General features: G+C 49.0%; 9 protein-coding genes across 9 annotated transcripts; 3 read left to right on the top strand and 6 right to left on the bottom strand.

The window, feature by feature from the left end:
* Positions 1-357: 357 nt before the first annotated feature.
* N7503_005492 (thioredoxin family protein) lies at positions 358-952 on the bottom strand (the record flags this gene model as incomplete). The annotated part of the gene is made up of 2 exons (XM_057065039.1): positions 358-658; positions 765-952. Coding segments are annotated over 2 exons (489 nt in total), but the record flags the coding sequence as incomplete, so codon positions are not given.
* A 1,465-nt stretch (positions 953-2,417) lies between these two features.
* On the bottom strand, positions 2,418-4,647 carry N7503_005491 (uncharacterized protein; the record flags this gene model as incomplete). Its single annotated transcript, XM_057065038.1, has 2 exons — positions 2,418-3,908; positions 3,976-4,647. The coding sequence occupies 2 exons, from the start codon at positions 4,645-4,647 to the stop codon at positions 2,418-2,420; spliced, it is 2,163 nt and encodes a 720-aa protein (XP_056922781.1).
* Positions 4,648-7,038: 2,391 nt separating this feature from the next.
* Positions 7,039-7,245, bottom strand: N7503_005490 (uncharacterized protein; the record flags this gene model as incomplete). Its single annotated transcript, XM_057065037.1, has 1 exon — positions 7,039-7,245. One exon carries the CDS (start codon positions 7,243-7,245, stop codon positions 7,039-7,041), a length of 207 nt encoding a protein of 68 aa, XP_056922780.1.
* Positions 7,246-9,551: 2,306 nt separating this feature from the next.
* On the bottom strand, positions 9,552-10,660 carry N7503_005489 (translation initiation factor eIF2B subunit alpha; the record flags this gene model as incomplete). Its single annotated transcript, XM_057065036.1, has 2 exons — positions 9,552-10,560; positions 10,611-10,660. The coding sequence occupies 2 exons, from the start codon at positions 10,658-10,660 to the stop codon at positions 9,552-9,554; spliced, it is 1,059 nt and encodes a 352-aa protein (XP_056922779.1).
* Positions 10,661-10,937: 277 nt separating this feature from the next.
* Positions 10,938-12,514, top strand: nuf2 (kinetochore-associated Ndc80 complex subunit NUF2; the record flags this gene model as incomplete). The annotated part of the gene is made up of 4 exons (XM_057065035.1): positions 10,938-11,033; positions 11,107-11,367; positions 11,430-12,344; positions 12,401-12,514. The coding sequence occupies 4 exons, from the start codon at positions 10,938-10,940 to the stop codon at positions 12,512-12,514; spliced, it is 1,386 nt and encodes a 461-aa protein (XP_056922778.1).
* A 143-nt stretch (positions 12,515-12,657) lies between these two features.
* N7503_005487 (uncharacterized protein) lies at positions 12,658-13,299 on the bottom strand (the record flags this gene model as incomplete). The annotated part of the gene is made up of 1 exon (XM_057065034.1): positions 12,658-13,299. One exon carries the CDS (start codon positions 13,297-13,299, stop codon positions 12,658-12,660), a length of 642 nt encoding a protein of 213 aa, XP_056922777.1.
* Positions 13,300-13,581: 282 nt separating this feature from the next.
* On the top strand, positions 13,582-16,233 carry N7503_005486 (AP-3 complex subunit beta; the record flags this gene model as incomplete). The annotated part of the gene is made up of 3 exons (XM_057065033.1): positions 13,582-13,621; positions 13,692-13,849; positions 13,915-16,233. 3 exons carry the CDS (start codon positions 13,582-13,584, stop codon positions 16,231-16,233), a joined length of 2,517 nt encoding a protein of 838 aa, XP_056922776.1.
* A 945-nt stretch (positions 16,234-17,178) lies between these two features.
* N7503_005485 (uncharacterized protein) lies at positions 17,179-18,132 on the bottom strand (the record flags this gene model as incomplete). The annotated part of the gene is made up of 1 exon (XM_057065032.1): positions 17,179-18,132. One exon carries the CDS (start codon positions 18,130-18,132, stop codon positions 17,179-17,181), a length of 954 nt encoding a protein of 317 aa, XP_056922775.1.
* A 1,582-nt stretch (positions 18,133-19,714) lies between these two features.
* Positions 19,715-21,250, top strand: N7503_005484 (cytochrome P450; the record flags this gene model as incomplete). Its single annotated transcript, XM_057065031.1, has 1 exon — positions 19,715-21,250. One exon carries the CDS (start codon positions 19,715-19,717, stop codon positions 21,248-21,250), a length of 1,536 nt encoding a protein of 511 aa, XP_056922774.1.
* Between the last annotated feature and the right edge of the window lie 839 nt (positions 21,251-22,089).

Below are 22,089 nucleotides of genomic sequence, written 5' to 3'. Positions count from 1 at the left end.
GTAACCCGAGCTGCCGAGCTGCTTGCGGGCTGGTAGCTGTACGACACTGCTTTCATGGTATATCAGCAGCCTTGGGACCAATCATTGATGCATTATTATTTGATATGTTATCTCATGCATGCATGACGCATGTAATTGCAGATCTACAATCGAAGATAGTCATCCAGAGTGAACTAGAGCCGCGACATATTGCTTCGTGCTCATACTCTAATAATTGATAACAATCATCCAACTACTGATTAGGGAAATCTTAGGAATAAAGATTAACAAAAAAAGAAGAGTCCTTAGACCCGGAGATTAGATTGTTCTCTCAATGCAAAAATTTATCAAAGAAACCCTCCATGCACAATCAAACGTTTACTGAGCAGCGACCTTGGTGACAGCAGCACCGATAGCGGGGGGGTTGGCACCACGGACGGTGTCGACCAGCTCGCCATTCTTGTAGAAAAGGAAGGTAGGCATAGCAGAGACACCGTTGTCAGCGGCGACGTCGGAGAGGTTGTCGACGTCGACCTTGTAGAACTTGACGTGCTCGTGGGTCTCGCTGAACTTCTCAATGGCGGGGGCGATAGCCTTGCAAGGACCGCACCACTCGGCGAAGAAGTCAACGACAACGGGCTCCTGGGAGTCGGTAACGAGGGTCTTGTACTCCTCAGCACTGCAAACAGAAAAAAAGGTTAGTTGACTTCTGATTATTGTATCTCTTACACTATGCGCAGTGCCACCGTGATAGGTTGTAAGAGGGATGAATGGAGGTAACTCACGTCTTGATCAGCTCAACCTTGCCACCCATTTTGGGAATAGAATGCGAGAAATGTGGGATAGGAGTTGATGAGAACGTTCGGACGGGAGTCGCGATGAAGGGAGTACGCTGAGAGATCGACGAGCGAAGCAGCGAAGAAGTAGCGCGAGAAAGTGGTAGACGAGCGAGTCGGAGAGTGGAAGAGTTAATCTGGGAGACGTGGGGAATAAGTCTTTAGATTTTATTGAAGAGGGGCAACGAGCTCGGAGGGGCAGCTTAGCCTTTTTTTATAGGCCGATGACGTTCCGGACACCGGGGCTTAGGTAACGGACTCAACCGCTGAATAATACAGTGCGGCGAGCCCTTTTGCCCCTGGTTACTGCCCGGTATCCTGGATCCCAGATCGCGCCAGGCTTAGCAGTGCAGGGAGACTTACGAAAGACATGGCGGTAATTCCGTATTAGCGTTGTCGTGTATCAATTGGGCCAATTGAAGGGCTTGGTTGTGATGAAGAAAGGAGATTTGGGCGGTGGCTTCGGGCAGTATGGGGATGACGTGCTCGGTTGCTTACGAATTGGATTCAGTCTGGACATGCACTTTACTTATCTAGGCGAGTTTGTAACATATGTGAGATCGATTATAATATCGAGTCACAGACGAAGAAAATAATGCCCGAAGCTTCGATTTGTCAAATTAGATGATGCAATGCATGGTTTTAACTAGAAATTTCTTGCTCCTTTTGATTTCAAATGCCGAGCTTGCCGTACCTGGCCACCGTGCTCAGGTACACTAGCGACCCTGGTAGTATCTGCATACAATGAATCAATTGGAAATGAGAAAAGTATATAATGGAATTCCAAGCACAAGCTTGTATTATTTTGCTGGTATTTTCTCGCATCTTCTGGTTTCAAATCCGGAGTATAGAGTACAAACAAACATCCATCACTCTAGAAAGACATAGGATCCAAAGGCCGATGACGCAGTCGCCACTCTGGTATAGATAAAGCTATATACATCAAAACCATTTCGCGTGATCATATCGGTGCGCCATGGAATCGTACGGGGAAAAGAAAGAATCTAACAGTGGGATGAGAAGGTCAAGAAAAGACTATCGTCCAGCGTAATACACGAAAATGAAATTGGGGGTATATTAAAAACAAGTTTTGGGGGAAAGGGCATGGTAACCATAACAATCCATCAAGTACTGAAAACCTTGGTCATCAGAACGCAACGGACTGGTAGGAAGCCAATTGGTGACTATCAAAACACGCAACATGGAATGTATGCATCTAGCAGGGCTGAAAACACGGGGCAGGTGGGGGTATCAACTAATCAAATGACAAGCACAGCAGGTCGGGGCAAGATGGGGAGGGTAGGGGACGGTGATAAAGTGAGGATTCAAGGGGGAGGCCATGCATCACGATCGTAAAGATAGTAGATGGTGGCACACTGTGCTAAAAATCGCAAAGGGGCTCTCACAGACAAAGGAAAGTGGACATAGGAAAAGTCAAAAAGGAACGTCGGGCTATGTGCGAAACAGCATATGCCATTTGAATCCAGGGATCCAAGCTCATGAGCAGATAATAGAACAGATCGGGAGCAAAGCATTAGAGATATTTCAAGAACAACCGTCGTTCCCATTGGTCAGGCCAGGCAAGTTCATATGAGACCCACATTAAACGTGGTCGATGATGCCGTGGACACTGGCCACACGCTGGGGGAAATTTCCGGGGAGATTATCCTCTTCCAAAGGGCTCACGGGGCTATAGTCCTCTTCGGCTGAAATTGGCGACAAAGAGGGGATGCACCGCAGCATTCCTTGGTTGGACTTCGGGCGAGCGACTGGGTTGACCACAACAGGCCGGCGGCCGACCTCGCTGTGCCACATCTCCGCGGGAGTGCCGGCCTCAGGGTTGGGCATCTCATTATCCATCTCTGGGTCACCCATCACGTTGCTGCTAGCGCCCTGAGAATCAAGTGATTCGGGCGCTTCTTCAAACACATCGGGGTCATCCAGGTTGGCGGGACCAAGGGGGCTCATGGTGGTGCGGACAGGGCTGCTGGGTTTCTGGTGCATCCTGCGGAAAAATTGGCCAGACATCCAAGAGCCTTCAGAGTCGATAGAAGCGAGGGACTGAGAAAGTGGTACGTTGTCGGACTCGGCATCGAAGCTCTCGGCCAAGGACAGATGGTGACGCCGACGAGGGTTGATGATATCCATACTGGCACTAGGAGTCGGGCCTTGGAGGAATGTATCCTGGTCGTGTTCTAGTGAGGATTCTGGGACCTCCTCGGGGATGTCCGGAGACTGCAAACGCGAGTCGGGGGGAGACATGGGCTCATCGCCGAAGTGTTCAGTGAACTTAGATTGGGCGCGTTTGACCGTTCCAGTGGGGATGAATGCGCGAGGAGGAATAAGAGACGGCGGAGGAGGGGAGGACTGGGTCTGAATTCTGTAGAAGGACTCGTTCGAAGGGTTGTGGTCCAATGTTGCAGGTTCCTGGAAATGCTCGCGGTAACGGCGCTTCAGACGAGAAGAACCACGTCGGAATAGGTGTGTAATGGTGTTCCCACGGCGCCCACTGGTATCAGACAGTCGGCGTTCTGAGAGGTCCGAGTTTGAGCCCATTCCGAATGTTTGGGAGTGGCTGGGGCTACTGAGCCCATGGCGGACAGACGAGTGGGATGGCGAGAGTGTTGTTCGAGACATGCCCATCTCATGTGAAGGGGCAAAGCTCGACCTCGTCGCTAGCTTGGGCTCACGAATAGATGATTCACCGGTATTTTCAATGATCGGTACGCTGTCGGCGATCGAGTCGGCCCCAACGGCATCACTTTCCTTTGAAACACCCGGTTCTTCATCAACATCAGCATCCACGGTCTCTTCCATAGCCGGTTCATCATGATGTTCCACAGTGGCGAGGTCCCTCGCTGCGGCAGCGGCAGCCACAGCTTCTTCGGCCTCCCGTGCCTCCTGTGCTTGTTGTGCGTCGGCCCTTGCCTGCAACTTGCGTCGTAGCCTCTCCTGGTCATCAATCTGTTTCTTTTCCCGGCGACGACGATCTCGATCCATCAACTCTCGCAGCGTGTTAGCATCCAACGAATCGGCCAACTCATTTACCCGTCGCTTAGAGTAGTAGAGATCTTCCTCCGAGGTAGTCAGGTTCTGTAAACGGTCCTTGGGGGGGATTGTTGCGGGCCGTGGGAGCCCGTGGCGCTTCGACGTATCGAACCACGGGACGGGGCGTCAGCGCCGCGAAAGCATTAACCTTGAAAGTGTATGGATCTGTTAAATCTGACATGGAAGATGCAGCCGAGTCGCGAACGGATAGGCTAACGTCCGACTGATAACGGTTTAGGCGTTGGCCATTCGTCTTCCGGCGCCTGTGATCGATCATATTGTAATCCGGTTGACCTGTCCGACGCGGGATGTCGATCGGCGTCGAGGAAAGCATGCGAATCTCACGCTCGCGCATGATCTCGTGCGCCTTGCGCTTGCTCAATCTCCGCCGGAGTTTATTCGGTCCATTTTGGTTCTTGGTCCGCATCAACGATTCGGTCCGCGACAGAGGCAGCTGGGGGCCATCCGGGTCGGCACGGTCGGAGCTCATTTGGGATCGGTGATCGATGAATGAGGTGGGACGTTGTCGTTGGGACGAAGAACGACCTAGGCCGGCGTGGACACTACCAACTTCATCACCAGTTCGTGACAGGCGGTTGCTGTTTTGACGCTTCGGGGGCCGGAGGGAAGGCTTGCGGCCCAACGTAGGTTCGATACCAATAGCCGCGGCGGCAGCTCTGGGGTCGTTCGCGATGGACGACTGAAGGGTGGCGGCTTCATCGGGACTCACTTGGATAGTGTGTCGCTTGGCCTTGTTACTCCGACCAAATGGCCATATCGCCATGACGGTCGAGTGCGGGATAGGCCCCGAAAACGAGTCAGTGGTCGCAGGGAAGTGTAGAAGTACAGCGCCGGACTGAACTCATGGAGATTTTGTTTTTAATGAGTAGGGACTGGAATGGAAAAAAAAAGGTTTAAAGACCAAAAGCAAATAGCGCTGAAGTCACGCCAGGGCCACCGTCGTCATCAAGTGGGTTTGAGTTTTTTTTATGATGGGGAAAAGAGAGTAACAAGATGTACTTGGGGATTTGGGGGCAAAAGGGGCGCAAGCGAATGTCAACAGAGTGGCGTTGAAAACCAACAGGGAATGAATGTGTCTGTAGGAAGAAAGGAAGAAAAAAACCAAAACAGAAAATAAAGAGAAAATGAAAATGAAAATGAAAATGCATGCAAATGATAGGGAAAATCCAATGGAAAGGGCCAGACCACTTTCTGACCACAATTGGGAAATCTAATTTCCCGCTTGTTTTGGTTCCTTTTCTCCTAAAAATAACATTACAATTACTTCTATTGCAGAGCATACTCCGTACTCTCTCGCATTCAGTCACACACGTACCTGGTACCTGATGCATGTGAGAAATTAAGTCAAGTCCGTTGAAGTGGCTGGAGTCACACGATAATTCAATGGTGCCAAATAAGATCGACAACTCCGTCATTTGTAAACTGAGTCTCCAAGTGTGGAGAAGTCACCAAAAAAAAAAAACAAACCCACTTGACAATAACACAGGACCTTGCATATAGTCCCAAATTACGAAGGACTCCGTACTTGGGTCCTCGACATCTCCTTTTTCCTCATATGCCGTCAATTTGATTTTCTGGATTATTGATTTAACCGATAGATCTCGTGGACAGCGCGCGTGCCTGGAACTAAGGCCCGTTGGGCGCCCGGTGGATCCCCAGCCCATTAAGTGTTCTCTTGACACGCGGGAATGGAGTCGATCTTACGCAACCCTCACTGGCTGAACCCGCACCACATTGTTAGGTTCCATGGATCCCCCCAAGGCTCCTGCCGTCAATCCAATATTCTCCCCAATCTGGACTGGCGGACGTGCGTTTCGGCAGACCGCCATATCCTGCAGGGACTTTATGTGTGTCTAGGAGAATAACTGTGACTAAGTGGAGATGGATCAGCGGGAAAATGGCTCATTTCGGCCGTTGACTCTGCTTCGCTATGCGTGCGTGGTGAGCCGTGCACGAGGAAATGTTGTCATTGAACAGCCGAGGGAAATGACGATGACTCCAGAATATAGAGTAGCGAATACGCAAGCACTCCGTACAGAGATCTGATCTGATCAGATCTAAAGTACTGTATTTGAACTCCCAGGTCTCCAACAAAAAAGTAGTGATTGCAAATCCAACGACCCAGTGCGTTTAGCAAGTCAGCACATTGGTCACACGAGATCACGATAAGATTCGCTCGTGGTCACGTTCCTTGATGATATGTCACAACCCATCCCCTCACTGAGCTGAAGAACCTTACTGCAAGCTAGTTCCTTATGTCTCAATGTTCCACAGGAACTTCTCAAATATTCGGCTAGCGCTGGTCTCAGAAATCCCGCAATGATTCATTTCCACTAGTCTCCGCTGTTTGCCGAGACAAACAGATCGGGACAATCCTCTTCCCCCTTGTAATGAAGGCTTTCCATTTATGATCGCGGCAAGGAGCACGTCCCCGAGGGAAAATCCCCTTGGCCTTGGGCATCGAGATGTGCATCCCCATGTGCCGTAGCCTTAACCTTTTTAGACTCGATCTTGACACTGTTGCCCAGACCTTATACCTAATAAAGCCACGCCCGCACCCGCACTACTACTGCATTTGGGGAACAAACACGCCGGCTGCTCGCCTTAATCTCAAGTCAGCATCACTACCGAGGCACCAGTGTTCTTTTTTTTTTTTTCTTTTATTCTCTTTTTGTTCGTTTCTCTCCCCCTTCCCTAGGGAGACGGCCCTGGGAAATTGATACGGTATGTGTGGCGTCTTGCTCACGCCATCGGGATAAACGCCACCTGGGCATGAGTGCAATCCCTACCGCCACTGCGGCGATAAACTCGGAATTTTTTTTCATTCGAGGAAAAAAGAGCCATATAGAAAATCCATCTGCCTGAAAATCAAGATCAGAGTAGATACTGTGTAAGGTACAGAGCACAGTCTCGTCATGTGGCAATATGGCAATACCTAGACACTGTCGTCTGACCCTCTATGTAAACCCCAACGCCAAAAATGCAGAACCAAGGACACATGTAGTCCGTAGTCTAAATCTCAAAAGACCACCCGAACAGCCACAATTAACCATATGCATAATCAAAAAGCACCCTTCCAGAAAGTCACAGCGGGGCCATGCGTTGTCCTGTTCACCCCTCCATACCGCGTTATTCGTCCGGTGTCACATTGTTATCACTGACTGACACGTTTCCGCAGCCGATTCGGCTCTCGTTCCAGGACACGATATCTCCGGCTACCTCGTCCGCTGAGGAGTCGCTTCAGTGACCATGTTCCCGCACTGCTGCGGACATCCGGGCTAGCCGGTGAAGATGTCGGTGTAGACTCAATAGATGAGTGGATCTTGTGGGATTCGGAGAGAGTCAACGGTTGGGCATCCATTCTGGGGCCGGGCGTGTAGTTTTTCCAAATTTTCTGTTCTTTTCGTTGTCCAGCGGGGTCCAAGGTTCTGGCTATTGATGCGTTGGGCGGTGCGCTGGAGCTTTGGCTTTGGTGTTATTGTTGGTTGTAACTTGCGGTGTTGGCAAAGTAAATGAAAATATAAATGGCGGAGGCTCGATCGGGACGTGTGGCACACTTCGGTTGTTTGTGGGCTTGTCGAGGGCTCGTTTGGATTTCCCCTCGGTAGACTATGGTATAGTACTGTAGAGAGAGAAGTTCAGATCGATCTCGAGGTTGGAACAGGAACGGCACTTGGAGCGGGGTTGGAATGGTGGGGCCATGATTGGATCCGTGTTTTATCTGATTCCATGGGCTGGGGCTGAATATTTAAGTACGGTAGGGTCAGGGAGGGATTATCCTGGTTTGTAGTTCCTATATTTGTTTAAGAGTACGTTGTTGGTCTAGGTTCGTGCACAAGATACTGTGCGAAGTCATCCGGGCTCTGCACGCGATAAGCATACATTTGCCGATCACATATCCTGGACAAATGACCAGTAGCGATTTCTCGTCTCAATCAGGCAAAAGGTGTGGGTGTTGTGGTGGATATAAAGCTCGCTTCCAACATGGGAACCAGTTGCCTACGCAATGTAATCGACCGTTGCTTCTGGTTTGGACTTCATATTCGTGATAATTACCACGTCCACCATGAAGACGTCACATAGTTCTAGAGGGAACCATAACGTTCTATAGATCCTCACAGGTGAAGAATCCGAAACCTTGGCAGACAAGATGAGATATACTAGACCCTTCATACTCCGCATCCCTGCATGTTTCATCTTGATAACAGCCCGGACCCTGATTGACGGAGCGTTAGTAGCTATTGCCCTTCCTTTCGCAGTCAAGCATTCGCCGACAGCGATCGCCAGGGTGATCCATGCCACAGAGTCAGCCTCGCTTCTGGCATGACGCCAAAGCACACAGGAACTCAAAACAAAAAAGACGGCCTGGACTTGCCCTATCGATTAGCCGAACTCCGAACGTGCTCACGAAACCCTAGTGAACAAGGACCCCCGCATCGCTGCACCTGCTGCACTCAGAATGTGCCCTCAATGGCCGGGTCTCCTATCCACAGACGGCTCGTATTGGATGGAATATCTCGGAGATGATTCCATGCCGTCTTGAAGATTCAGTCTGGTTGGGTTTTAAACCCCTAGATGAACGTCATGGAAATACGAGAATTTCTTACCTTTCTCATTCTATCATCTTATTCTTATCCCTTAGACAAGCCGGTATTGTCTCACATTTTAAAGAATCGATTTGAGGGAATACATCTCCAGTAAACCAGGAACTTTTCTCATTGGCTTTGCGTTTCTTTTCCCCTCCGATTTACTCACTCGCTACATATTTCTCTGGATCTGGTCATTCCTACTCTCCAACGCCCACACCGACTTTCTCGAGAACAACACTCGCATACCCAAATGGCTTTTCTTTGGATCTTCGTAGCCCTCGGGTATATACTCCTGTACGCTTTTGCAGCTATGCAAACGCAGGAATCGCCTACTTTTGTCTCAACCCCAATAACGACCTGACGTTTGTGGACGTCGAATACCACCTCGATCGGAGAAAAGGATGCAAGCATTGCGTTCCATGAAGAACGACCGGAAAGCATGCTGCTCAGTGCATGTATTCGAGTACGCTGCGATGTCGTCACCACCTTTGATTCCAAGACTCATGAATTACGACCATTTATCAATTTGCGCTACGATACCCAAACAAAAGCTTCAAAATGCTGCATACATTGCTTTTTTTTGCGAAGTAACTTACGAAGCCCCGTGAAAAGAGATAGGCATTGTGCGTTAGACAGGGCAATGGCTATGTTGGCTGGTTCAACCTCGATTGCGATTTTCTTCATGATTGATGTATTACGAATTTATATTTATGAGAGTCCCGACTGTTGGTTTGATAACCAACCATATATGAAAGTCCAGCCATCTGGAATTTGTTCGTTAGAAATTGACGTTCTTTCTCGAATGTAGGTCTAAACTGCCAGTATTCGCTAGTGATCATTTTTTGGCAGCAGCGTAACATCGTCGTAGATGTGGCAGGTTCCATAGCCCTGTAGAGTGGGCGACTCCGCGGCAGAAATTGCTTTTCTGTCGCCTGGCTCAACCCCTAGGAACTGTCACGGGAAAAGCCAGTCACCGCGTGCTGGCACCATTATTCTCCAGCATATCATCTCATTCGTAAAGCATTCGAGCTTGATTTGAAGTGCACTTTCAGTTTCACATCTCTATCTGGCATATGGCCTAGAACCAAATTTTGATCAGCTCCTCACTGACGGCACTGGGCGTCAAGACACCGCTGTCGGTGATCAAGGCGGAAATCAGATGGGGCGGGGTGAAGTCAACGGAATCCTCAAGTGGCAACTCCACTGGGCGGTCTGCATTTGACTCGACCGGAGCTTGCGGTTTACTTTGTTGCGCAATATCCTCCTCGGTCTTAAAATCGACAACCTGCTGCACGATAGGCAGATCATACTGGCCCAATGGGTAAAGGCGAACGAACTTATGGCTCTCAGCCACCGTGTAGAAGGGCTTTCCGATAGCCTTGGCGAGAAGTCCGATCTGGTACGTGCCCATGCGAGACACAATACCTCCGTTCTCCACTACACCCTCTGCACCGACGATAACCATATCCGCCTTTCCAAGGGCATAAGCAACTGCGGACTCTGGGATTGTCGCAACTGGAACACCCTTCGCCCTCAATGCGCGCACCGTCTCCATTCCCTCGGGCTCTCCAGAAGGTCCCTCGATATCTTTGCTCATCGATGACAGCACGTAAATGACATTAAATCGTACGGCAAACGAGCCGCCTTCTTCGTCGGCTACCTTTTGTAGTAAAGAGGAGACTGCTCGGGATCCACCATTTGTGAGCACTGTGCAGCCGTCGCGGATGAATCCGCGGCCGAACGCGGTAATCTTCTCTCGACTCTCCTTTGCGCGGCGAATGAAAAGTCGTCCGTTAGACAACAGATGTGTTCGGATAGCTTTGAAATCTCCTGCAGGACCCAGCTGGCCTGGCCGTTGTAATGTCGTGATAAGGTATCTTTGGAAGAGATCGGTTCCGGCGGAGAGACCGATTGGGTTGGCGATGGATTTTTTCAGGTGCTCTGTGGACTTTGCAAGCAAGTCAAGGGTCTCGGAGATTGTGGATGACGGCTCATGTGTGAGGAGAAGCACCAAAGCTTCAATGGCCGCAATGGGCATGGTAAGATCGGGATCGGAGCGTAGGAGCTCATTGTATGTTGCGACGATACTGCGCGGTGGATGAGCACTCGTAACCTGGACATGGTGGGGACTACTTACTCAAATGGCTGTGCACCGGCTGTGGCCGTGCCCTCTGTGGTCGACGCCATTATGGTTCTTTTACTTGTAATGTAGAGCAAAAGCGAATCCGAGTCTGGAGCTGGAAGAGTCACGATTTCTTTGTGCTGGTGCTGTGTTTGACATGTTTGCTCCTTGCTGCCCCTCCAGAAGCACGCTAAACCCGATGCGGTCTGTCGTGCGGGCTTTCCTCTCCCAAGTAAACAATCGACTCCAATCACAACAACTGCCTCCTCAAATCGTCGCAACTCTTCTGGCCAGAGCGCCAGGCTTTCAGACTTATTGTGACTTCTGCGCGACTGTGACAAAATGGCGTATAACCACCGCATGAGCATGGCTGGCTCTCAACAGCAACACAATCGTGGTCGCAAGAAGGAAGACGACAATGACGCATTGATGCGCTTGGTAAGTTGAATCTCCCGCTTGACGCAACATCAGTGATCGGACTATAGGAGTTTCTTTACTAACCTATCCCAAGCCCGACAAAGAAATTGCAGGATGCATCAACGACATCGGAATTCCGTTCACCACGGCCGACCTCGCGAAACCGAACCCGCAACAGATCCAGATGGTCTTCGAATGGTTTGCAGAACTGCTCATGAATGTGACTCGAGAGACTGTCGAACCTGGAATGCATGCGGCCGCAGACGAAATCTGCGGAGACTACCCAGACATCGTCCCCAATGAAACCCGCAACCTCATGGGATTCTTCATTAGCATCCGAAGGCTGTTGTCGGAAGTATGTCATGAATAATCCCTAAAAAAGTACTGGAGAGGGACATGTGGCTAATATGTGCGCAGTGTGGTGTTAACGACTTTACTTTTACCGACCTGACCAAGCCAACCCATGATCGACTGGTAAAGGTCTTTTCCTACCTTATCAACTTTGTCCGGTTCCGCGAATCACAGACTCCGATAATTGACGAACATTTCAACAAAACCGAGAAGACAAAAACGCGCATCGATGAGCTGTTTGCCGAAAACCACGAGATGGAACAACGCCTGGCTGAGATGCGGCAGGAACAACAGATCAATGAGGTACAGGTTCGCGAGAAAGTGGCACGAAACGACGAGCTTAAGGCGCGGCTTTTGGAACTGGGTCGTGAGCAGTCGCGGGTAGCAGAGAACCTTGATCGTGTCAAGAATGACCGCGCGCGGAGGCAGCAACAGCTTGAGGAAAAGACAGAGAGGACAGTTCGGAGTCGACAAGAAGCCGAAAAGCTGCGGCCTTACGTTTTGGAATCTCCGGTCACATTGCAATCATCATTGACTGAGCTAGCGGAAAACCTCATGCGCGAGAAAGCCCAGATTGACGCAATGGAGAAGCGAGCACGAGCGCTACAGACCTCTTCGGACTCATTCACAGTTGTTTCAAATGATGTCCAAGCATGCGTCAAGCTACTTGACGATATATCTACCGAGATACAGAAAGAAGACGAGGAAGAATCTCGCGCCGCGCGGAATAAAGAAGCTATTTCCGACCGAGGTGCCAGTGTACGAGAAGTTGAACAGACAGAGAAGCTCCTGCAGCGCCAACTGGCTCGCTGGAACGAACGAATTGAACACCTACGCAAGAATGCTCAAGAAAAAGCAGAGCTTGCACAGGCCAGGATGGAAGAGCTCCGAAATGTACAGAGACAACTTCGAGAAGAACGTGCAGAGAAGCAAAGTGACATGGAGCGGAGACGAATCCGGATTGAGCAGACAGAGAAGAAGGTGCGTTTCCTGAGCTTGTTTGAGCCCGGGATATATGCTAATTTTTTGATTTCTAGATGGTGGATCTCAAGGAGAATATCGAGAGCGAGATCCAAGCAGCCCACGACCAGTATCTCAAGTTGGAGTCACATATTAAGCTCTATATCACAGAGGTGGAAAAATCCCTGTGAGGCATCAAGTTTTGTAACTTTCTGTATGGATTCAGGAGTTCAGCGGGCGGCTCTAGGATACCCGGGCACATGTTCATTTCCATGGAGTTTCATCATATTGCAGTGTTTGCTCTTTTTATCCATCAATCTACACTTGTTTCTTTTCACACAGTCTCTCCATCAAAGCTGAACCATCGTTGAGCCACTTGTTTAATGGACACACCATGTCCGCCCCAGTTTCCTTCATCACGAATTCGCACCGAGCCATTCAATAAGGGAATTTGCGTATCCCATAATCGCCCTCCCCAATTGGCGTTGGAAGGATCTACGGCATTGACACATTCACAGAGAAGCAAATCCATGTCCACCCGCGATGCTGCTTCGACAGCAGCAGCAAGGGTTCTCGACAGTCCTTGAGCCGCAAGCTCCGTTGTCGTAGCATGTAAAGCCACAAGATCCAGGATTGCAAGTAGTGGCCGAGGACCTAGACCTCTTTCTGTTGTTTCTGTGATGCCCGTATCGATCGGACCCATTATGGCAAGGTAGGCTCTTAGACTCTCCAGGCTTGGACAGAAAGTGAGTCGGATCTTGCTTGAGTGCGCAAGAAGACCGATGCTCTTGGTGAGCAAATCCAGGCGCGGTGAAACATCTGGTACAGACCGCTGTAAGCGAATTGCCGCAGATAATTGCACTAGAAATTCCGATCTGGTACCACACACAATAATGTTGGTTTTTGCAGCGGTGTCAAGTAATCGTTGTATCAAATCGGTCACAAGGTCGCAGAAAGCGACGGTCCGCAGGCCCATGACGTGGGGTGAACTGTGGCGCCCACGATAATTTGTCTCAGCTACCGTGGTAGCTACACTTTTTGATTTCGCATGATTTGAAATTCGAGGATCAGTGGCATTTGTGACGTCTGAAGATTGGAAACATAGTGACGCGACTTTACAAGAAGTTGAAGAATCGGAATCCGCGTCTCTCGGAGGTCATGCTCCTCCGCCTTCCCTCCCCCACCTATTGTCTTCCCTCATCTCCCCCAGCCAATTCTCGCACGTCTGAGACGAGGCACCTCAGAGGCTAGCTTCAATATGGAGACCATTTCCAGGATATCCTCAATGCTGGAAACAGGTAAGTCGACTTTCCTGTGTTGCAGCCACCTTTCGGCATGAAGCTGACCGCCGAACCTCTGTGCGCATAGCTCGAGAGCTCACCCTGGAAGCTGCCCAGTCCGCTGCGAGCAACAGGATCTTGAATTCGGAATCATCTTCACGTTCATACAGCGTTCCTCACATCAAAAAGCTTCTGGATAGTCGTCATGAGCGGGAAGTCCTGGATGGAATGCGGAAGGTTATCTCGGTATGATGATAATGCAATGGAGAACCGTTTGGGATAGAGTGGCTAATCTCATGATCATTTCCCAGTTGATGTACCGTTCTGAATCCTCCCACCCATTCTTTTCTGCCGTGGTCAAGAACGCAGCCAGTGGCAATCTCGAGGTCAAGAAGCTGGTCTACATCTACCTTGTCCACCATGCGGAGGCGGAACCGGATTTGGCCTTGCTGTCCATCAACGCCATTCAGAAGTCCCTGACCGATTCGAATCCTCAGGTCCGAACCATGGCCCTCCGAACTATGTCTGGTATTCGCGTGCCGGTGATCAGCCAGATCGTGTCCCTGGCTATCAAGCGCGGGTGCGGTGATATGAGCCCACATGTCAGGAAAGCAGCTGCGTTGGCTATACCCAAATGCTATCGTTTAGACCCGAACACTTTACCTCAATTGATCGGATACATTGAGACTTTGCTCGGAGATTCGCAATACTTTGTTGTTGGCCCGGCCGTGGCCGCATTCTTGGAAATCTGCCCGGAGCAGATTGATCTGGTTCATAAGCACTACCGCAGTCTGGTCAAGAAGCTGGTGGATATGGATGAGTGGGGCCAAATTTCAACATTGCGTCTTTTGACATTTTACGCGCGCCAGTGCTTTCCGCATCGAACCCAGAAGGTCAAACGGGCTGTGACCAAGGCCTTTTACGATGACGAAGAGCAAGCACAGCATAATGGTGAAGACGAAGACGAGGAGTACGAAGTACCAGTGGTAGACCCTGATCTTGAACTGCTACTTCGGGCGTGCAAGTTGTTGTTACAAAACAGAAACTCGGCCGTTGTTGTCAGCGTTGTCCGTTGCTTCCTTTATCTAGCACCACCTGAATATCTTGCTTCGGCTGTTGGGCCATTGGTGGCTCTTCTTCGAAGTCCGCAGGATATGCAGTTGATTGCCCTTTACAATATTGTCGCTGTTGCTATGAGAGAGCCTAAGCCGTTCACACGTTACATCGCCCATTTCCTGGTTCACGCCAATGACCCACCACACATTTGGCGCCTCAAGCTGGAAGTTCTGACAATCGTATTCCCCCATTGCGGGACACATTGGAAGGGCGTCATAATCAGTGAACTGGAACATTTCTCCAAGGACACCAACCCTGAACTAGTTCGAGAAAGTGTGCGGGCGATTGGACGCTGTGCACATGCCGATTCTACCACCACAGATATGTGTTTGCGCATCTTGCTTGGCCAAGTCTCTAGTCTCGACGGAAACTTGGTGTCAGAGTCGTTGACGGTTATACGACATCTGATTCAGCAAGACCCAACCTCGCATAAGCAAACTGTCATTCAACTCGTTACTTACCTTGGCACGACTACTAATGCTGATGCAAGAGCCACGATTATTTGGCTTGTGGGTGAATTTGCAAGCATAGACCCCGATAACAATATTGCACCAGATGTTCTTCGTATTCTGATCAAAGGATTCACCGATGAACTCGAGGTCGTCAAACAACAAATCGTTCTTCTTGGTGCCAAGGTGTACCTCCAGCACCTCTTGAAGAAGCATCCACAGGAATCAGCTGAGGCCGTGGCTCTGCAGCCATCCGAGCAGCCCGCCAAAATTGAACAGCAAATCCGCAATGAGTGGACAGAGGATCAGAGTGAGGACCAGACGGAATCAAATCAAATTCCCGAAGATGAGGCAGCGGTAGCAGAAGCAATCGGCACCGAAGAAAAAGAAGATCGTATGACATTGCTCTGGCGCTACGTCCTACTTCTTGCGCGTTACGATACCTCATACGACCTTCGCGATCGGGCTCGTCTCTACAAGTCGCTTCTTGCTTCTCCGTCCTCAACTCATTTGGCCAACCTGCTTCTCCTAGCACCGAAGCCCGTTCCGCATGCCCCAAGTCCCTCAGAAACACGCAAGGATCTCCTTGTTGGCACCGCAACCCTTGTTGTCGGCCCAGAGGCCGGTTATCATGGACTTCGCGGTTACACTAAGTTACCAGACTGGGTGCAATTAGGACAGGAGCCTGATCCGAGTCTTCGCATCGAAGATATCAAATCAGAAACCACTTCAGTCCCAAGCTCACTGACTGCTGGTCAAAAATTGGATAAAGCACTTCGCGAGCACCAAGCGACTGTGCCACCACCCCGGCGGCCGAATGGCTCGGCTGCATCGGGAGGAGCAAGTGGCAAGAAGACTTTGGATCAGTGGCTTGGGGAGGAGGAAGAAGAGACCGAGTCTGAAACTGAGACCGAGGAAGAAACGGATTCGGAGGAGGAGACTGGCTCTGAAGAAGATGACTCCGAGGAAGAATCTGAAGAGGAAGACAGTGATGAAGACGAGACTGATTCTGAAACTGAGGCTGTTCATAAAGAAGCTCAGCAATTACTCGGGGCCAGGCAATAAAGCCTATGGATTAAATGTATAGGTGTTGGCTTGGATTGATCAGATGCATAGACTAGAATTGGGAATACCTAGGTTACTCACAAATATTTACTCTACCGAGTGGGGACTTTCCTGTCCCGAGGTCTCAGCTGCCGCCGCTTTTATGAGGGTCAGGCTCATTGACTAAATTCCAGTCCGGTCTCAGGCTCAGTAATTTGCTCGGTGATTACTCCAGAAAACAGCTCGGGTCAGTAGTCACTGATCACACAGTCGGCACTCAGTCCATAAATAAAGGGCACCCTGCCCCACAGTCCGGTTCATTTTGTGAACTTTCTGATGACGCTCTTACACACACTGCTATTTATTGAGGTGCTCCGTTTTCTAGCCCTATTTCTGCCATTGGATACCTTGCTCCATAGCGAAGGGTCAGGTGGCTGATCTGCCATAGGAGTGAGGCGAGCAGACTGAACATCATAACGAATTGTATCAGCAGTAAAGTTTCTGTTCCTAAACGCTCTAATAATTAGATTCTGATTTTTTGTCGATAGCTAGACATATACAGAGCCCTTATATACGATATTACATGTCAAGTTCAAGGTCACGACTTGCAAATGAGGAATACAGGTATGATCTTAGACTATGTTCATTGATGGGTGGGTAGTCGATGGATGCAATGAAGGATCAACGTCACATTTATAGTTAAAGTCCAAAAAAGAGGAGACTTATAAAGAAATGAGCCCCCAAATAAGTGGGAGACTGGAAAACTTTATCAGTCGCCCTCCGCTGACATGAAAATAGGAAACAACAGACTCGGTCGATGAGGCGTGGAGGAACCAAGGAGTTGCAATAGTCTATAGGACCATAAAAGGGGCTCGGCAACAACTCATTGAGAGCCTCGATATCTGTTTAACAACATAGCACAAGGCGTGCTTAGTTGTTAACATAGAGTTTACATAGCAGAAGCAATTATTGGTACCGCGGACTGCTCAGGTGCCATTCGAGACTTCCGCCCATCCAGGACTTCATCGCGTCGAGAAATTTGAAAACATTTGACTGATCTCGAGGTTCAAGCTCGGTAAAACGAGTGCTTTGAAGAAATTCGGCTTCGGTTGTTTGATAGTGCGCAACAGTTTTCGCAATGAGTTCCACGGCGACTTCTATGGCTTGCTGCCACGTGCATTGCTCTTGCTTTGCGAGCACTAAGACAACATTATCGGTATTCCCAGCATCATATTCCTTTCGAACGGAGAAGATATCATTGGTCATGCTGACCACATCATCGGCGTCTTCCCGAAGTCGGAGAAATCTTGGGTCGCTGTGAACAATGCTGGGAACCTCAAAGCCGCCAATTGCTTCCGCCCAGTCAAGGCAAATCTCTACCCCACCAGCAGCCCGTCGCAACTCCAGATATTCATTGAACCCGGGGACAATTCCGCTAGCATTATTCTCTGCTTCTTGCTGAAAGCCTTGAAACAAGCTCTCCCAATGAGCCCGGTGCCGAGCCTTTAGAGCTTCAGATGATCGTTCACTAACGCAACTCAGAAGTTTCCTCCAAGCCGTCACTAAAGGGATCTCCGGGGATTCAGGATCGTAGCCATCCAGGACTTTGCGATATTTATCCAGAGCCTCGGCAGTTTTTGTTGGCGAGGCTTTGAGGATACCTGGTTTGTCCAGCGAGTCGTCCAGTATAAAAGACCATCCTATCAAATTTGTGATAAGATCTAGCTGGGTCTTAGATGCAGATGGGTAGGTGTAAGCGACAAGGCGAGGAAAGTCGGTGGCCTCGTACGCTTTCTGGGCCTCTGGGCTCGTGATCAACTCCGCATCTTTAATCCATTGCCAATGTTGTGCCGCCGCTCGATCAAGGTCTGGGTTCAAGACGCTCTTGTATGGGATACGAATATCTCTCCCTGTACTCATTTTTGTGTGGTCGTTGTTTCTCCGGTGGCTCCAAGCGCCTGTAATGACTGAAAGGGAAGGAAATATCAACAAGGAGTTCTCTATGATCTCAATAAAAATGAAATTCATCTCGCTGCGAGTTTCGACATTTATAGAAAACATCTTATGGTATCTACAAGTGACTGGGAATCGAGTATGACGTGATTTTAAGATTTCAAGAAGCTCCTACAGCATGCGGTGTACATAGGGCACGAGGTTGGCATACTTTATTGGGCATCCTGCATAGCGCAGTGCAACTGCTTTTGAATTTGGAGATAGACTACAAGAGAGTTTAACCTTTTTAGCGTATTTGTCATCGAGGCTTGAACGCCATCCACATGTTGTCTCAATGTAAATCTCCGCAGATCAAGACTAATTGCGGTGTCAATAACCTTCCTCATTAGGACTAGTACCTTCCATCCTGCACTATCTGTACTTAGGCTTCACCTCTCGTACATCCTCTTCTTCCTTCCTTGCCGCACTTCCATAATCACCTCTCGTACATCCTCTTCTTCCTTCCTTGCCGCACTTCCATAATACTACATACGTATCATTGTGCTTCGTGTTGGTCCTTGCTAATTAGCTCATACAGGTTATGAGCCCGGGGCATATGAGTTTCACTCTCACTGAGTAACTCGTTGCTTCTATGCTGACCTCGCTGTCGCTATCGCTCTGCACGGATCTTGTCTATACGACCCCACTTCTGTGGTGCTTCGCAGTATGCTACCCCACAGCACCTCCTCCGAGCTCCGTGCTCTCGTTGAACCCTCTTGTCGACGCAGTAACCCCGCTATCTTCGATATCAACCTTCTTCTTTCGAGCTCTGTGCTCTCGTCGATCCCTCTTGTTGACGTGGCAATCACGCTATCTTTGAAAATAACATTCTTCTTCCGAGCTCTGTATTCTCGTCGATCCCTTCCCTCGCACTCGCAGCCTTTGATATCGACCTTGACCTAGCTACCGGCATACTTTTGCTACTTCTTGTCAACCTAGGCCCCCTTCTACTCGGTTTTTTGAACTTATTTTTCGAGTCTAGTCTTTCACGTCTCTCATGCACGTGTCTCTGATGTACGTATCTTGTAGCTTACCTGCTATGCTGAGGATATGGAGAGGAACTGCCTTTCCAGTACGTCAGGCATGGAGGTCCTGATTAGGACTAGTACCTTCAGTCCTGCACTGCTTAAGCTTTACCTCCCGTACATGCTGTTCTTCCTTCCTTGCGCACTTCCACAATACTAAATATGTATGCTCGTGCTTCGTGCCTTGCTATTCAGCTCGTATATGCGGCAAACGCGGTTGCTGACGGAAAAAGACCGAAATCCGTGACATAATAGTAACATTGAAAAAATCCTGATTGTAAATTGGTGCTTCCAATGGTATATAGGATGACGTGTTCTGTGATTGCGTTCATTTAGAGGGCGAGTGGGTGGATATGCGCTATGACTTAGACAACTTCAAATGGGAGCCAAAGGGCCTTATAGAGGTAACATTTTCGCAGCTTATCGCACCTAAATATTCTTTCGTGTATGATCTCAAATGATTTTTGTCCCCCAAAGGAACCAATATGGCATTAAGCAAAATTTGTGGTGCTATCCTCATCACTGCCTTCATCTACCTCGGCTTCAGGATCCTTCAGCGACGATCATCTAGCCTGCCCCTTCCACCAGGTCCCACGCTCATCTCAATGTCAACGCCAGACCGAGATATATGGCGAACATTTGGGGAATGGCATATGAAGTATGGTCCCATAGTCAGCCTAAGACTGGGCTTCCAGACCGTGATTATACTCGGCAATCGTAAGATTGCGCAGGATCTTCTCGAAAAACGAAGCATCATTTATAGTTCACGTCCAAAGTCTATTCTTATCGACAAATACCTGTGTAAGGGCCTCCAACCTGCTTTCATGCAATACGACACTGTATGTCGTCTCCATCGACGGTTGGATACATTTCTTCTGAGTACCCGGGCGTCTCAGGCATATAAAAGAATCCACGATCTCGAAAGCAAGCAACTCACATATGAATTGCTGTCGGAAAGGGACTTTTATAAACCACTACATCGTTATACTTCCAGCGCAATGTTTACTCTAGTCTATGGCAAAGCCTTAACAGATCCCCACCACGATATTCAAGAGATACAGATTCTTGATGATTGGGTTGAATACGCCATCAAAGGACTATCCATTGGGAGCTTCATGGTTGATGCATTTCCAATCATCGATCGATTCCCCAGGTTTCTTACAAGATGGAAGTCATCAGTCGAGAATGTTCACCGAAAAGCAAATCTTGCGTTCAAGCAATGTTACAACGCCGGTATTCAAGAGGAAGGATGGAATTGGAGCCGAGAAATTCTTCAGAGAAAGGATACCAAGGAGCTATCTCATGAGCGACTTGCTTCCTATATGGGAGGATTATATCTTGCTGGGAGCCACTCTACCCATTTAAGCCTGGAAAGTTTCGTCATAACATGTCTTCTACATCCAAATGCCGTCAAAAAGGTTCAAAGAGAGCTCGACTGTGTTATTGGCTTACAAAGACTACCATCGTTTGAGGATACAGACAAACTTCCTCAAGTCAACGCATTCATCAATGAGGTCATGAGATGGCGCCCGGCGGCTCCACTGGGGTTCCCGCACTCTGCTTCAGAAGACAATGAATACATGGGATATCTTATCCCTGCAAATTCTATAGTCATTACGAACCAATGGCAGATGAATATGGACGAGAACACATTCAACGACCCCGAATTATTCCAACCCGAAAGATGGATTAAAAATCTAGATCTCCCTCTTTCCTCTTTTGGTTTCGGACGCAGGGCGTGCCCAGGGCAGCAAGTAGCTCGATCTACGCTATTCATTGCTGTTTCCCGGTTGCTTTGGGCATATAATATCTTGTGCCCTGAAGTTGACCAACATAAGAAAGAGCAAGCGGCCAACAGTTCTGGTGATCAGGGGGCTGCATTCAGACCTTCGCGATTCAATGCCTGTTTTGAAATCCGGAGTCCCGAGCACAGGGATGCGATTGAAAGGGAGTGGGCCTCTGCGAACAAGGATAGAAGTCAAATCCTGGCTGACATTGGCGATCAAATTTTCGGTTCATAGTCATGAAATTTGTTTAGGATAGGTCAGTGCGCCCTGATTTAGCCATATTTTTTTTTTTTTTCAATTTCGTATGTGAGGGGAATAAATTTATACGTGAATTAGAGTTTCATGTTCAGATGCCCAAGGCGATATTTTAAATAGCAGTTAGCATAACGCTATAAGGAAACTATGGCCCGAGAGTTTATGTACCCACACCTAGCTACGGCCTCTTCTGTATGGGTGGTGTCAAGACCATCTAGTCTTGGCTCCCCCCCCGTGACCTGGCGGCGTTACGGTCTGGGCAGCTTAACCTGATTTGTATCCAAGCATGAGCAGGATCACAATACGTTCTGGTGTTGCTCTGTGGAAATTGTACTTCTTGATGTACGCGCTCTATTGAGGAAGTGGAGCTATGAATAACCTTTTTCGGTTTATATCATGTTCATCCAAATTCCCATTTATGGTGACAGGATCTATGCATCGCACCTCGCATGATACTTGTCCTACAGAGGTCTATGTTGCAGCACGGGAAGGTACATCTCGTGATAAAACGTGAGAATCCTGATGTAATGGCGCATGATGAGGATGGGTCAAGGCTCGAAAACAAGAAATAGTGCAAATCGCTGAATCGCGATATCCCTACGCCCGAGCCAAGGTATCGCCGCGGGGCCACGCAGTATAGCATAAATATGATTGCAGGCACCTTCCAACAAGGTCAACAATCAGTCTCACTACCAACCTATTAAGTAGTACCCCAACATCACAATATTCCAACACCTGATAAGAACACGCCCAGTCTTGATATATTCGAATGTCATTGTTACTGAATCGCATCCCGTCAATCCCGCATACATTTATCA

Source organism: Penicillium pulvis, assembly GCF_028828015.1.
Source record: "Penicillium pulvis strain IBT 33274 chromosome Unknown contig_23_segment0_segment0, whole genome shotgun sequence".
NCBI classification, from domain to species: Eukaryota; Fungi; Ascomycota; class Eurotiomycetes; order Eurotiales; family Aspergillaceae; genus Penicillium; species Penicillium pulvis.
This window is presented reverse-complemented; position numbering and strand designations above follow the sequence as displayed.